This window comes from Neospora caninum, chromosome VI (assembly GCF_000208865.1).
Source record: "Neospora caninum Liverpool complete genome, chromosome VI".
Taxonomy (NCBI): domain Eukaryota; phylum Apicomplexa; class Conoidasida; order Eucoccidiorida; family Sarcocystidae; genus Neospora; species Neospora caninum.
In genome coordinates, this window is record NC_018392.1 from 650,619 (window position 1) to 667,215 (window position 16,597).

Below are 16,597 nucleotides of genomic sequence, written 5' to 3' on the forward strand. Positions count from 1 at the left end.
GCACGCGTCCCAAGTTCTTTGAGGAAACGCGGCAAGAAAAGAGACGAGCTGAAGAGTTCCTCTCCTCTCCCGCTCCTCGACGCTGCCGGGAGAGAAGGAATGCGTCTCTCCGTCGGTCGCGTGACGTTTGAGAGCCTCTCGCTGCTTTGCGAGGCTCCAGGCGAGGGCAAAGTGTTACATTTTTTCCTCTTTGCGGACACCTGCCACAGACCCAGCACGCGGCGCGCCACTCGAGCCCCGGCCTCGTTCATCGGTTTCTGCTCCCCTTCGTGCTCTTCCTGTCGCAGATCCTCCCTCTTTCTCTTCCGGCCGCCTTTCTTTCCCGTCGATTCCCGTTTTCAAATAGACTCATACTCCTTCAGCTGAGGATAGTGTTGCTTGTTGCGCTCCATAAACTCCTTCAGGCTCTCCCGTTGCTCTCGCAAGTTCCACGGCTCTTTGTCGTACACGTCATCGAAGACCCCCCCAATAACAGCGCAACGCTTGTTCTTCTCTACCGCCTTCATCTGCGAAACAGAGGACAAAAGCCAAATTCTCTTCAAGCGAAAATCGTCCGCTCCACTGCAAAAACGAGTCACCTGCACCGATGCACATGTACCTACTCAAGGCATGCATATACCTACATATATATATATATATAGATATATATATAGATATGCAAATATATCCATATTGGCAGAGACACATGCATATACGCTTTCATGCATTTATAGAACGATGTATATATATATATATATATATGGAGATATATGAATGTCGATATGAATGCCTATAAATCAATGTATGTATGTTTGATGTTTTTGCATGCATGAGGAAAAGACGATGGCGTCAAGAGGAGCTGTGCGGATGAGCCGCGAGAGACGTACCATGCGCAGCATCGTGGACCGAGCCTCCTTGCGCAGTTCCTCGTCTTGCTTGTCGCTCCAAAGGTTCAGGTTGTCGAGGTATCGGCGTAGGCGTGCTGCAGGAAAAAGAAACGTCTTCAATTCGAATTTGCAAAGGCCCCCGACGCAGCGCAAGAGACGTCCCGCTGCGGCAGAGAGCCCGACGTTTCTACGACATTTCTCCCACTGTTTATTCCCCCAATGTCTTCGCACCTTTTCCCGACCTTCTTTTTCAGACCTTCTCACCCTTGTTCTCACTGCCCCCAGGGTAGACGCCTGCACACGCGCCAGAAAAGAAACTTGAGAGGGAACTTTTTGCGTCGAGACTTGCCTATTGGGTGAATACCGGACTGGCCCCACGCCTCCAGTTCCCCGCTCGGGCGATATTGGAAGCTGTCGTCGGAGGTGCTGTGATGGCCCACTCTGCAGAAACAAAGGCACTTCACGAGCACGTGCATGCGCCCTCCCTCGACAGGCCGCAAAGAAAAACCGACACCGAAACGATGTTGCACTCCAACCCGCAAAGACATGTGCACAAAAACGGAGATCCAAAGAGACAGAAACGTTGTTCACCGATACACAGGCTGCCATATACATATATATATATATATATATATGCACATAAAAGTAAGCACATCAACCACAGCTATCCCTATGTATACATACATACATACATACATACATACATACATACATACATACATGTGTTGCATATACGCACTAAGAGATCCTCACATATAGACATACACATGTCGAGTTGGAGGTGCAACGCCTTTTTCCTACATGAACTAGGTGAATCGAATCCACATATATATATATATACATATATATATGCAGATGTATGGATATCTGTGACACTATCGGTATAAAAAAAGTAGGTTTCGCACGGTGTGCGTGGCACCGGTGAAGATCGGCGTTTACCTGTAAGTCATGAATTCGATGAGGACGGGTTCGTGTTGTGTGACGATTATTTCTCGTGCCTTCTTGGTTGCAAGGAACGAAGCAAACAGGTCGTTTCCGTCAACGCGAATGGTGCGCATGCCGTACGAGATACCGCGAATCGCAATGCCGTCGCCTGCGTACTGATCCTTCACGGGTGTGCTGATTGCGTAGCTGAAGGAAAATCCAACACGGCCCAGCCCCAAAACGAGGAGATACCAGTCACAACCAGGCACCAAAATCTCACGTTTGCACATAAATAAGTCCACATATACAATTGAACATCGTGTCCATGCATCTGCGTAAAAACGCATGCACAGTCCTACGCGCGGCCACCTCTATATGTTCGTACACATGGAACTGGAACTTCGCAACAGGCTGTGGACCGAAACCAGAAACTCGGCCCTCATGCGAAGACCCACCCACGCGTGCACGCAACTCTCTCCACGCACACGAAAAGGGCATATTATCAAGTGCAAACACATACGCACCCATGCATATATATTTATATATTTACATATATAGGGACTCATATGCACGGGTGTAAAGGAACCTGTTTTTTTGCATGGATGTCTCCGCGTGCGCATACTTATATATATATATATATATATATATATATGTCAGTGTGGACATGGGTATCTTTCCGAGACGGTGAAGAGTCGCATGGGCAGTAGAGAAGGCAGCGTTTGAGACCGGGAGATGGGGCTGATGGACGCCAAAGAAAACGCCGCCGGGCGGTGTCGATCCTTACCCGTTGTTCCTGCACACGAACAGAGTCTGGCTTTTGAGCGTGGCGGCGAAGTTCATCGCCGCGTGGAAGTCGCCCTCGCTGGCCGCACCTGGCAAAGAGAGAGACGGAGAGCGTATGCTGTGAGAACAGAGACAGCGAGAGAAAAAAGGGACACACGCGAAACGCGAAGTGGGGAACGGCAATCGCAAGACGAACCTTCGCCGAAGAAAGCAACAGCAATGCGGTCTTCTCCTCCGAGTTTGAAGGCGTAGCCGGCGCCCGATGCGTGTGGAACCTGAAAAGCGCGCAAGCAGTTTGCATTTCCGTCTCTTTGCTTTCGAGGGCTCTGTGGTTCGCCAGAGAGCGACAACGGCGCCGAGGAAAGACAAACGAAGAAGAGACTGTCCCCTCGCGATGCATGCCGCGCCTGCGCCCGCACTGACTCCCTGCTGCGGCCCCAACCCTTTTAAATTCCGCGTGTATACACCGTGGTGTGCATGTGCTCGTTCGCGAACACATAAGAACGAAAACGGTCAAGAGACTGAAAAAGGAGCGGAGAAAACGACAGCAAAAAACAGATGGAACATACACAGAAAACGAGATGGGCAGTGGAATTTAGGCCTACAGATGGAATTCCTAATTGCAGAAAGACTACAAAAGAGCGAGGCTCAGGGGCCCGAGGGAGGCGACACCTGGTTGAGGAGCGTTTTGCACGGGTGGGTTCCTGGACATGCAGTGTCGCAGACTTTCCGCATGCGTTTTTTTCGGCACGTTACCTGCGTGGTGAGAGGCGTGCAAATCGTGTGGAGGTTCACATTGTGTTTGCTGTACGAAATGGGCATTTGACGTCCCTTGCTCTCGTCGCCTCTCCTCGCGAAAAGTTGTTCGAGCGCATCTTCAGCGGTGAAGCCGTGGAGCAGGAGCACTCCGAGTTCTCTGCATGATTGGAAAAACGCGGAAAGACAGTTTGACAAGATGCACACATGAAACGGAAGAGTCACCCGTCTTGCATTGCTCTTTTGAGGGATATTGAGGAACACGAAACAGCTAGTGCGGCGAAGGCAACCGTGAAAGCAAAATACACGGAGAGGTCCGCAAGTCGACGGACATGGGTACAACACTGTAGCTGTTGTCGACATATATATAGATGTTTCTCTCTTGGTATATGTGCATTCGACGAAGCAAGGAGGAGGCACGAAAGGGATAAAACAGAAGCTGTCGACGTTGTTGGATGGAGGAAATTCGGAGAGGTTGGATGACCCAGATCGATACGTTTTGGTGCGGCGATGTGTAGATATCCGGAAGCATGCACAGGCGTAGTAGAAGCACCGCAGAACGTCCTGCCGCCTACCTGTATTGGCAGAAGAGATGGTCTTTCTTGTCGAGAGCAAGCCCGACAGCTGTCTGCAGCGCTTCTTCACCCTGATTCTGGATGTAGAAGGAGATACGACCTGAGAACAGCCACCCGCAAACATCGACGTTGGGTGTCGGAGATGCACGTGCTTTGAGAGGAAAGGGAAAATTGGGGGGAAAACTCCAAAGACAACATTCTTGGAAGGCAAGGTTAACACAGTATGTCCTGCATCAATACTCTGTCGCTGCCCCACAACGCGCAGTCTCGATGTGTCATCTATGGAACAGCGTTTTAACAGCTGTTCTATGGCTTCCTGGTCCAAAACCGTGATCCAAGAATACAAAAAGGGAAGGACATTCCAGCGAGATAATAACTTTAAAAAAAAACTCTCGACCGAGGCCGGGACAACAGTTGTACGAATGTCTCTGGAGGCAGGCTGCCTAAATGCACCATATCCCGTAAGACACTGAGCCTAGGAAAGGCTGCGCATATACACCCCCGGAATCCATGTGTACGTACAGCTGCGGCAGAGTCGGCCGCACATACAGCTTCCGATTTCAGGTGTACATACACCGTCGAGACTGAGCACCAACACAGTTCCCCGCAGGTGCCGGGTGCGTCTAGCAGCTCTGGTGGACGCCTGCAGGACCTTGCATTCAGGTACGCATCCAGTGGCCGACCAACGCTTGGCCAGTTGTCGGTCTGTCACGCCATGCCAGATTCTCCATTTCTCGGCTCCGGTGCGTTCTCACCTTGTCTCTGGACGCTGTAAAACATGTTGTCCCAAATGCTCAGTTTCACCATGAATTGGTACGCTTCGAGGACTTCTTCATTGCTCATGGGGCACTGCCATCCCTCGGCGATTTGGCCCTCATAGTCGAGAATGCGGAAAATCGGGATGACCGGCGTTTCGTTGCTAATGTTCATATCGGTTGTGAATTGCGTGTGAATCAGACCAGCGTGGTACGCTTCCTCGCGGGGGCCTGCGGCGGCAGCGCTGCTGAAAGTTCGCGCGCCAGCACTGAAAAGTCGGTTGCTGTTTTTTGGAATGGAAACGGAGCAGGTTTTAGGAAGAGAAACTGGTTGCCTAGCAAACAGAGGAGTAGGGGAAAACCGAGAAGCGCCGGCGGGCTGCTGGAGCAGCCGCCTGAAAAAAGATGTTGTGTGCGACATCTTTGGGAGAGAGTGGTGAATCTTGCCTATACAGAAAAATGGTTTTCAGTCTGCCACGGAAAGCAACAAATCCACGGAGAGACGCCTCGTCAGGGCACCGACTCGAACGCGATAGAGGGCCGGTGAAAAGTCGGGACGAAACAGGAAGACGGCGCAGAGGGCCCGTCCACGGCAGTCTTCGCGGCGAAGAGAAATCCGAAACAACGGCGGAAAAAAATGGTGTCCGGTGACAAGCAAGGAGAAGGTGGAAGTGGATGTCAACGGTCCATGGGGGAGGACACGCGGAAAAAAAAAAGGAAAGAGCGCGGATCTCTCCTATCGAGGCAGGCGACACGACGCCGCATGTCAGCGGCCGGCATGACCCACCTGGATGAGCGAGCCTGGTAGAGAGGTCCAGCGAGTGCCACGGAAAGGCAGAGAGACGGATGATAGAACGCAAAAAACCTGAAAGTCCCCGAGCAGCTGTTCTGAAAACGAGGCGTGTCCTGGAATCTCGTCACAATGCCAACGCATATCAAGCACGAAAGCCATGGCCCTCTTGGGTTCTCCACCATAGACAAATCCGAAAAGTTGCCGCACACCTCCTCAGCGCTGCAGGTTGCCAGGGTGCCAACCTGCAAGGCACAGAAGCTGTCTTTGGCCACGGCACTTCTCCTCGCTTTTCGAGTGCGCAATTCCGAGGCAGGTTCTGCCCTCTTTCGCTCAACAAATAACGGTTGTTTGAAAGCAACTGTGTCACCACATCGGAGAGTGACAGACTTGAACCGGCAACCCCCAGCGTCAGCAACTGGGTTCTTCCCTTCTTGTTTTGTCCCACGAAGATGGCACACAACGGCCGTTTGCAGAGGAAAAGGATCTACACAGGTCTGTGTGCCCTCGGCGCCAGTGGGTTCGCATGCTGTAAACAGTCGGGGGTCACAGGCCGGCGCACACATCCGGTGTACACGCACGTGAGAGCCCTGCACGTGGGTGAGTCAAGACTGGCTGAAAAGAAACTCGGGAGCGGGCACACACAACCGGAACCTGGGCGACTCAAAAGGCATACACGTGTCCATGTGAGTCCATGTATCGAAATGGACAGTGACATGACGATTGCCGTCGGAACTTGTGGGCAGCACGATAGAGGCGCGAGCGCAGCTAGAGTCCTCGGTGGAATGCACGGAGTCGGACAGAGTTTTGAGCCCGCACAAGTTCCTCCAGTATTTTCAGTTTCACTGGAAAGTCAGGAAGCACGAGAGACTTCCGAAACGGCTCCTCGCCTGACGGTCTCACGTCCTGGACGCGACGCCGCTTACGTGCAACCAGAAAAAATCTGCCTCTCAGAGCACCTTCTCAGATGGAACGGGCTCGAGAGAGAAACCCAAGTCGGTTTATCACACCACATCTTCGCATAACGATATGCACATGCGGTTCCGCGAGACCCGCAAGATGGTGCGAAGACCCCGACTGCGGCCCTGCTGTCCCCGACAGCAGCTGTACCACGCTCGAATCGCTCGTAAAGGCCTGCTGAGCCAGAACATCGTGATTTTCGTGACCACGTTGGTGCAACAGGTGAAGTGATGCCGAGTTGAGTAGTTCGCCGTTTCAGGCCTGCACAACGGCCGTACGCGCGTCGTAGGTAACGAGAGATGTTGTCCGGGCGAGAAGTATCGATCCTGGAACTCAGGGAGTGTAGGAGGTCAACCGAGAGTTAGACAGTCTCTGCAGCCAGCAGGAGAAAGGGTACAAGTCAAGAAACAAGAGGGCCTACGGTTGGAGCACGAAGAAAGCGTGGCACGACAGTGAGGCTGTTTCAGCGACTTCAGAGGAAGTGAAGCGAATTTCGTATCTTCTCTCGTCGCCGTAGTCTTGCCTGTGTTGCTGTTCGAACCGAGAACGGTCCTTTCTTTGTACCTTCTTCTGTGGCTGATGTATGTCTGCCATCTCACTCAGTTCGACATTAATTCATTAACTGCTGCGCTAGGTACTACCAAAGGGCTTCGGAGTACGCCCACCGAAATTGCCTCGCCACCACCTTCTCATGCCGGCTGTTGAAAGAAGCGCTCAAAAAGCGCCGGATGGCAGTACCTTGTATCCATCGAAGAGCTTACAAAAAAGCCGGGTTCTTTACAACTGTCAGGAAAGCGTGGCTAAACGCTTTCCCGACCTATATACAGTGGCAATAAACTGATATCTATAGAGGGTCTTACAGAGATATCTCTATCGGCACGTAAACGGTTGTGCACTCCCTCTTTTTTCCTGTTTGAGTGATTTGGTATGTTTTTCAGATCCGTCCACTTTCATCGTAGGCCTCACGTGGCGCACACCCCGACACACGGCGCGCATGCAGTGACTGGAGACGGAAGACAACGCGGCGAAGTCTTCCTCTGCGGAGATAAACACGAGGCAACTCTTCCCGTTTTCGGACCGCTAGATTGCTCAGCACTTTTCTCCCTGGTCTCTCTTACCACGAAGTTTGCTCTGTTTTTTGCGATTCACTCTTTGACAGTCCTGGAATGTTTATTCCTCGACGTACATTGGTGTAGAGAGATGTGTAGGTAGGAGTGCGTCCCGTGTGTCTTAATTACACACTTCCTGTGGTGTGCCACTGGGTACCATTTCTTTCTTGGTTTTCTTTCCGCTTTCCTCCTGTTTCTTTTTTCCAAAAGCCTGCGCTCTCGTGCGTACATCCAGTACATCCAAATCTCCGTCGATTGGCGAGGCCCCCTTATCCGTCACCTGTCTTTCGGTCCCCTGGGCTTCTTTTCTGAGCGTTTGTCTCTTTTTGTTATCTTTCCTTCGTCTCTCCCTGATCTTTCTCCTTTGTTGTTTCTCTCCTTCCCCTGCTCCCTCGTTTTCCCGTTCCTTCCCATTTCACGCTTTTTTCCACAGATACCTATTTTGCATGTCCAAGAAGCCACCCGCCGCTGTTCCGCCGGCGAGAACCGCCAAGACGTGTCTTGTGTCTTCCTCCGCGTTTTTCTCTAAAAGAACCAAGCCTTTCGCTCTCTAAAAAAATTAAAGTGTTCTCTCCGAAGAGAAACCATGGCGCGTCGCTACGATTCCCGAACCACGACCTTCTCGCCGGAAGGGCGTCTCTACCAAGTTGAATACGCACTGGAGGCAATCAACAACGCTTCTTCCACTCTCGGGATTCTTGCGCAAGATGGAGTGGTCCTCGCTGCAGACAAAATGGTCACTTCCAAGCTTCTCGACCAGGGAAGAACCAAGGAAAAGATCTACAAGGTAGAAAACCCGAGCTGTCTTCAATTCTTGCGCTCTGGAGCCTGTCCCTTATAGCGGAGTCTTCCTCGTGCCTTTTCTCTTTCTTGGTCATTTTTTCGTTGTTGTAGCCTCGTCGTCTGTCCCTTCTCTTTGTCTCGTACACATGCTCTCCCGCGTGTTTACGAGCACGCCGTCTCGTTCGCTCGTCGTGCTTTTTGTGCACACACTTTGGTAGCTCTCTTTGCTCTTTTCCCTTCCGTCCCCCCTTCCTCTCTCTTTCTGCAGTTTTTGTGAGGTCGCCTCTCTCCCTGTCGATTCGCGTTTTCCTTTCCGCGTTCGTGGACCTCCGCGTCTCTTGATCGTTGGTGCCGCTTTTCCCTCGGGCTGTGGTGTATAGAACTCTCAAACATCAGCCAAGATCCTGTCCTCTGTCTGCGCAGGTCGATGACCACGTCATGTGCGCCGTTGCAGGCCTAACTGCAGATGCAAACATTCTGATCAGCCAGGCTCGCCTGATCGGACAGCGCTACCTCTACGCGTACGACGAGCCGCAGCCGATTGAGCAGCTGGTGCTTCAAATCTGTGACGTCAAGCAAGTGAGTGGTACTCTCTGAGACAGGAATGTGTACAAGCTTTTTCTTCAGTTATGCGATACAGGCAGCCAAGCTCTTTACATGCACAGGTAATACCAATCAGATAACTGCAGCTAGACTCCCTGTTTACCGAAAGAGTTCACGACCGGTGGGGTAATGGGAAATGAAAGTCGTGTGACAGAATGAACTAGCCACAGCCACGGTGCCAGGAAAGGAAAGGGTGTGTCTGGGCGTATCACAGACACAGGTAACACACGGGCAATGCACGGACATATTCATGGCTGCCGTTGTGAAAAAAGGCAGGCACCAGCCAACGGTATCGATTTCGTTCAAGTTGACAAGGGAAAGAGTGTGCGGAAGCTTTGCGAGTCCCGCGGACTTCGTATGTTTGCCTTCATGGAAAGCCAAGCTGTTTAAAATGGTGGCGTGAACGCGTTGAGTTTAGGGGCTGCTAGGTTACAGCGAGGGAAGAACAGAGGTGAAACATCGGAGAGAGAAAATATGCGTGGATGTGCAGACAGCGCGAGAGGGAGAATCTCAGTGTTACAGGTTCTCGAAACGGGTGTCTTCTCTTTCTTCTCGTGTGCGTCGTCGTCGAGTCGCTGTCGCCGGTCGATCTGTCTTTTTTTGACTCTCTGTCGCCCTTTGTCCTCTACGTCTTCTTCTCATTCTCTCTGTTTCGTGGTTTTCCTCTCCTGATTCGGCTGCTGTGTTCCCAGTCGTACACTCAGTTCGGTGGTCTGCGCCCCTTTGGAGTGAGCTTCCTCTTTGCTGGATGGGATCGTCACTACGGCTTCCAGCTCTACCACACGGACCCCTCAGGCAATTACTCTGGGTGGAAGGCGACAGCTATTGGCGTCAACAGTCAGTCGGCGCAGTCGATTCTGAAACAGGTGAGTAGACAGCGTCAGAAAGTGAACAGAAAGCGCGCGCTCGACCTTTAGTCTTTTTGCCAGTCTGTCACACTGCCACGTGAGGAAAGCAGGCGGCTGGTTCTGGACTGAAAAGGTTGGCTCAGTCTATCTTCAAAAAAAGTACTAAAGGAGGCGCGGCTGCAGACACAGAGAAGAGCCTTCAGGCTTTGTGTGCGTGGCTCTCGTGCGCACAAACACCCGAGCGCATGCGGTTCTTTTAGATTACCTACGCGGGCCGGAAATGCGGCGATGCCGAGTGCCCCGAAGGAAGGCCGGGGCTGTCGTCGCCACCCTTGCTCAGTCTGCTCTACAGATGCCCGTTGTTTCTAAGCAACTTCGCTTTGTTCTAATGGACGGGTTAGGTCTGGTTTTCCGCCTCGCAGGAGTGGAAAGAGGACTTGGACGTTGACGCAGCTTTGCTGTTGGCCGCCAAGGTACTGAACAAAACGATGGACACGGGAGCCCCGAGTGCAGAAAAACTGGAGATCGCGATTGTGAGGAAAGACCCGGCTGATGATTCGCGTCTGATTCAGCGCGTGCTGACAAACGAAGAGGTTACTGCACTCATCAAAAAGGCTCAAGAGCTCCAGGCTGAAGAACAGACGCCGTAGAAACGGAGTTGAACAACGGATGGGCAGTCACCCTCATGAGGAGAGGGGTTCCGCTGCATAAACGTATGCGTGGCCGAGCGTTTTGTTAAAAGACCAGCTATCAAGTGTGCCTCTTTTCTGTGGGGTAGACGGGGAAACAACACAGTGAGTGCCGAACTGCACTTATCTTGTGGAGAATAGCGAAGCGGTGCGAGTGGTAGACGGTAAACCTCGTGAAAGGGGGCTCACCAGCTGCCTTCCGTTTTGTCTCCGAAGCAAGACAAAATCCTTTCCACTGGAACACACCCCCCATCGTAGGTTTGTGCACACGACGAAATCCATGTCTGCCTTCGCAAACTATAGACTCGCCTAGCCAGAAGACGCTGTTTCTCGAAGCTCATCTAGTCGGGTTGACAAGGAAATCGCAGGTGTAAATCGAAGGACTCCTTCCCCAACGAAGGGCGAACAAATGCGTTATCTCAGAAGCGCCTGACCGTCGACTAAGTATGTCGATGCCGGTGCGATGCACTGTTTGTGGCCGTTTTCTAATGCCCCCCAGGTTTGCCCGATAGATCCATATGTGAACTCCTTTGCATGTCAACGAAATAGCTGAGAAACAATGCACGTAGAAGGCGATGGAAAAGGACCGCTGGAAGGCCGTCACACGCTAAGTCAGCGACGCCAGGTACAGTCAGTCAGGCACGTCTTACTCGTGAGTTGCGAACGCAGAAGCGTGAACACGAGAACAAACCAAGGCAGTGGTCCAGTGACAATCTCAGCTTCATTTGTGCGCGCTGCACATTCGGTGTGGGCAAAAATCGACCAGGGAGCAACCGGCAAGGCGCCCCTGCCTGTGGCCGCACACCGGGAGTCAGTTTAGGGTGGCACTTGTTATTTCTGAGGGACACACACTGATGGGCAGGTTCCAGAGTCGAGAGTTGGTAGGCAGCCAGCGGAGTGGAGAGTTCCCGCAAATACGTTCTGGCGTGGGGAGTGGGGGGAAACATGAAACTGTGAGCCGGACAACGACTGTTCAGAAAAGCGCTGTGTTGGGAATAGGGGAACAAGAAAATGCTTCGAACGTGTTTGGATGCTAATGCTGAACATCGGTGTTGTGTTTATCGGTGTGGTTTGCGTTTTGGGGGCGTCCGTGCTCACTGTGTTCCGTATTAAAGGAAGAGGTTTACGGGGCGTGGAATGTTGAAGGAACGCAGGTATTTTGGCCTTTCCTTTTGCAGGGCTGTTGCATTTTAAAGTACTCGCAGCTACTGTTCTGTATATTCGAGCCGCCTCATCGGTCTACCAAAACCGACATCCACAGACCCTCTACTCAGAAGGTTTGACAAAACTGTTGTGTGGTGGTTCGTGTTCCCAAAGTAGAACGGCAGAGGCACATGACCCAGGATGTGGCAGGAAAACGCAGCGCGTTCGCTGAGTGTCCTCCCCAAGGACAGGAACTTTCAATACTTTTTGGTTCTATCTCAGAACACCGCTCCTGGCGCGATTAGTTTCGTGTTAGTGGCGAATTCACATTTTTGCTGACCGCGTGGTTTTTGACGTTTCCCACCTCCACCTTGTCAATTGCATACAACTGATGTCACCAGCGGTGTGTGATGCCCCAGGCAACACACCAATATTGCTGGCGCGAGAGACTATCGAAAGCAACGATATTGGCAAGGTTTAATTCTGGAGAATGCGTGTGAAGAGCTCTTCGTGTAATTCGTTCATCTTATGTGTGATAGCTGGAACGACAGTATCTTCTGTGGTCTCTTACCTACTTTTTGCGTGGCGGAAAATATCGTGCCGCTCGTTCGGGCGTCCATACCTGCCTATGCACACGCACACACAACCAGTGGGTCTACCCCTGTTCTTTCCCTCTTTGCCTTAAACAAAATGCTTTCCTTTTTACGTGGTTCCCGAAGCACCGATAAAGCTGGTGGAGGCGGTGAGGCCGGGGATTCCGGTGAGCTGGGTTTGGCGTGGATCCGCAAAACCCTTGAGGCTGAGGCGAAACTCCAAAAAGCGAATGAGATCATCACCAACGCCAATATCCAAATATGCCCGGCAATCTTCGGCAACGATTTTTACCCTCCTGTGTACGAGCCTTCGGGGGAGGAGGCCCTACGATCACGCCTAGAAAAAGAGGTGCACAGACCTTACGAATGAAGCGGCGCCAGATTGGAAACACTCGGCACAACAAAGCTCTTCTGCTGCATAGATGCATGGGAACTCTCGAATTTGTTCGCTCGTCGCAGACAATGCGGTGGACAGGATGCTCTCAGTTCTTCGATCAGCTTTCTTACTGTCTGTCACCGATGTGCTTGCCTTCACGTTGCGAAGAAGATACACACTTTTTCGGCATTGTGTTCCTACGGCTTTATGTCGCATCTGTTCGAGGGATAATGTGTTCGCGCGCAGTTCATTGATGCTTGCGTGGCACCAAAGTTGGGGAAACTTCTCTGCAGAGGTTTTCATCATTAAACGCCCCTATGCTGTCTGACTAGGTCGACTCCGCTGTTTATTCTTCGCAAGGCAAACCTCATTTCAGACAGGAAAGTACTCTCTAGATAGACGACCACAAATTGGCTCACTTTTGAATGCACCCTGAACAGCCAAGACGCGGTCAAAAGCGATGTTGTGAGAATGGCGCCGTGGGATCTGTGTGAATTTATAGGCACTCGATGCAGTCGAACGGGCTACACAGATCTTCGATGACACGGACGGATGGTCGCCATATGGCTGCACAGACGGCGTGCAGGTGAGGTTGAGAAATCCAGGCAGTTGTTTGTCGAAACTCACTGTCAGATCGGGAACTCTTACGTAAATCCCCCTATACATGCAAGCGGGGATATGTAGTGTCCCTTGTGAACAACGCTTTAGACACCACCTGAAGTCCGCATCGTGCAAAGGCAGGAACCCCGAATTGTCTGTTCAGGTCGTGTTTCGCATGGGACCTTTTTTGTTCTATCAGATTTACCAGAAGAAGCTGGATAAATCCCTTCCAGTTGTTCTTAAAGGAGAGTACACCTTTGTAACGGCTGAAGAGGCTGCGACTTTAACAAATACCATCACTATTGATGATATTTTCCAGTTCTTGAGGAATACAGAAAACCGGGGTATTTACGACGGCATGTTTCGAGATGGCACTATCCTCCGCCGGCACAACGCGAGCGTCCTATCATATCAAGTCTTCAATGGAATGATGGGGCTGCCTGGAAGAGAATTCATAATTAATGGCTTCGATCGTCACTTCGAAAGCGGCAACCGCATCATCATTGCAGGTATCCCCAAGTTGAGACACGATGAGTCGTATACCACTATTCTTTGAAATCCTGATAACTACAACAAAGGTCATTGATGCACTAGAGATCTAAACATGCATTTTTTGACTGTATCCCCCATCCCCGATGATGGAATATCCACAAGTAATCATGCTTACAACACATTCACACACGCACATGTTGACCGCATCTGCGACGATTTTCTGTAGAAGCACTTCTGCTGTACACCGTGTTCTCGTAGATTTATTTTTCCCTCATATATGTCGAAAGCGACAACAAACGCTTCTGCCCCATCTCGTTTGCATACGGCATGGGTATCTTAGAGAGAGTCGTCGGCGTTGTTTCGCTGAATCACTGAGGCGAGGACTTTCCCCGCTTAGTATTGGTCTGCCATTTCGCATATTCAGCTGATGTTTGGGTCACTAATATCAGAGTGTGCCCATACCGTTACGGTATTTTGCTTTTCACAGGTGCTACTCCTTCGGAAGAAGCTCTCGATGCAGACACTTTGTGCAAGTTGGGCATACCGAGGAAAAGCAGTGGTCTAATCCGTGCACATTGCTATATTGTTGGCTATGACATCACAAAAAATCCAGACGGCTCCGTTAAGGTACGGCTGCAGGGCGCTAATCACCACGATGAAAGAGATATTTGGCGTAGCTCCACCAGGAAGAGCCGGGCTACGCGTGGCGTGGAAAACTGACGATACCATTCCATCTGTATCTGGACGGGACTCTACGTCTTGCTGTGACACAAAAATTTGTAGACTTACGCATAGGGAGATGAATGTGCATAGGAAAAGGGAGTAACTCGATGCATGTAGGTTTCGGTTAGTAGGGTGATCACGTGAGTGGGCAGAAAGGTAGTTAAAAATAGGTAGGCAGGACAATAGAGGCAAGCCAAGATGGGTGAAACGGAAGACATAATTAGGTAGTTGTACAGATGAACCGATATAACAATCCGCCTCTCTACTTCATCTTCCCCCAGCTATCAAAGCGAGCTATTAACGCCTGCCATCCTTGGTGTTTGTTTAGGTCGCCGCAATCAGTCAGCCAGAGCTTGGAGGCATGATCCCTCAGATGATCCAAAAGATGGTTGTCACGAATCACGTCGTGACTCTGAGCAAAATTCAGCGCTGGATCAAAGAGAATAAGTCGCTCAACAACAAAGCTATACCTCCTCCTGAGATATTCGTTAGCCACAATTGTTACCTTCCAGTCGAAAATATCACTGAGTACTACCAACAAGCTATCGCATCAGCAACAGAACAATAGAAGGAAGTTGTCTTCGTTCGAACACAGAGATCGGACAGCACATCTCATCTTTCTCGTGGTAACTGATGCTCCACGTCGTCTGTATAATGTGATTGTGATCCCACGCGGTTGTCCTCTCGCAAGCACGATCCAGCGTGAAAAAGCAGGCCTGCTGGATTTTTACTGTGCGAAAGCGGTTCCCGGTTTCTCTTACAACATACACTACGGCGCACTGGCGGAACTACCGCTCCGGTTAGCTCCTTGTGTGTGTCCTTGTACTTGAGGATACTGTGAGCTCTACCTAACTGCGTGGTGAGGAAGAGCTTCGAAGTGGCAACAACGATTTTAACGCCTCCTCATTCACATTCAGGAAATGGAACTCCACTTTGCAAGGACGTTTGCAAAGCCGTGTTCACGAGGTTCAGTAAACTGACAGAAATGGCACCAAGACGAAAACGTTGAAAGAACTGGCTGTCGCCTTCGTGCCCTCTTCCAGCACAGTTCCGTCGTATGCCGGCCTTTCCCAGAGCAGAGAGATAGTGGCAATCTTCATAGTGGTAGGTTACAGATCATCGTAGAATTTTGGCCTGAGTTGAAAGCCACAACTACTCAACGCATTAACAAACTTCAACGCCGAGTGTAGGCGTTTCGACTGCTGCCCACAAGTGCAAGGAACCTGACCCGGCCAAGTTTGAGTACGAACGCAATTTGCACTGAAAGGTGGATCCTGCCCCTGGAGTGACAGAAATTAAAGACCGTATGTGTGCACACATGTTCTCCACGGACTGTGTAGCCCGAATGTGGTCTAAAAAGCTGCCTCGACGTCTATGCAGTGCACTGTGTTCCTCTTTTCTGTCGCTTGTGGGGCAAGGCTTCCTTTGCTGCGAGGGAAGTCGTTCCTTCCAAGAGCATATCTTTGCTCCAATAGCATTGAGAGCAGTGACCGCAGAGCACTTTCAAGGCACACCACATGGCTTGCACCCCACGCGCCTCATTTTTTCGTCGTATGGGGCTGCCGCGACACCGCACAAAACTGTAGCGTTGTTCGGTCGTGGCCCCGTTCCCCACATGGAAGCCAGCTGCAGGACAGAACCTTACGAAAGGCTGGCAGGAGGAGCAGCATCCACTCAGGTGCAACACAAGAAAGCTTCTTGTTAAGGTTTACTTCCAGTTCGGGCTTACGACATACGTGGCATTCTTCAGTATCCCCGTTGCGCGGCACAGACGCAAAGGTTCGCCTCGATTTGGTGACGCTTTTTGTAATCCGAGGACGTTCTAGTCAAAACGCCCTTTTACCTTTGTCTGAAGGACTTTTCGTAAAAGAAGACGCCCAGAAAAAATTTTCTGTCATCGTGTTCAAGCGTTAAATAGAGACAGTCGGAACTGTAACTGTTTAGATTGGCTACTCCTCGTGAGAAATGGAGCCAGGCTACAGAAATGGCGAAACAAGACAAGTCCGTGGCCACACCCCAAAGAGCTGGGATTCCTCGTGGCTTCAGAACGAATGAGCTTTATTACATCGAAGAGGACACTCAAAGTGAGAGGCTGCCTGCGTAGCTACTGTTAGTGGCTTCTTGCTGCGCGGTACTCAGTGAACTGGTTAGAAGTCTCAAGCCCTGAGTACGGAGGGTATAGAACAAGTTGGCATGTACACCTTTTTGCAATTTGCAGCGATTCGTTGC

The 16,597-nt window shown here is 51.1% G+C and overlaps 3 protein-coding genes across 3 annotated transcripts; 2 read left to right on the forward strand and 1 right to left on the reverse strand.

The window, feature by feature from the left end:
- Positions 1-338: 338 nt before the first annotated feature.
- NCLIV_016110 (hypothetical protein) lies at positions 339-4,834 on the reverse strand (the record flags this gene model as incomplete). Its single annotated transcript, XM_003881803.1, has 9 exons — positions 339-506; positions 867-961; positions 1,231-1,307; positions 1,806-1,997; positions 2,575-2,662; positions 2,770-2,848; positions 3,330-3,489; positions 3,905-4,004; positions 4,660-4,834. The coding sequence occupies 9 exons, from the start codon at positions 4,832-4,834 to the stop codon at positions 339-341; spliced, it is 1,134 nt and encodes a 377-aa protein (XP_003881852.1).
- Positions 4,835-8,104: 3,270 nt separating this feature from the next.
- Positions 8,105-10,402, forward strand: NCLIV_016120 (putative proteasome subunit alpha type 4, subunit; the record flags this gene model as incomplete). Its single annotated transcript, XM_003881804.1, has 4 exons — positions 8,105-8,305; positions 8,725-8,880; positions 9,597-9,770; positions 10,175-10,402. The coding sequence occupies 4 exons, from the start codon at positions 8,105-8,107 to the stop codon at positions 10,400-10,402; spliced, it is 759 nt and encodes a 252-aa protein (XP_003881853.1).
- A 1,872-nt stretch (positions 10,403-12,274) lies between these two features.
- Positions 12,275-14,936, forward strand: NCLIV_016130 (conserved hypothetical protein; the record flags this gene model as incomplete). The annotated part of the gene is made up of 5 exons (XM_003881805.1): positions 12,275-12,526; positions 13,056-13,139; positions 13,353-13,662; positions 14,133-14,272; positions 14,697-14,936. The coding sequence occupies 5 exons, from the start codon at positions 12,275-12,277 to the stop codon at positions 14,934-14,936; spliced, it is 1,026 nt and encodes a 341-aa protein (XP_003881854.1).
- Positions 14,937-16,597: the final 1,661 nt, after the last annotated feature.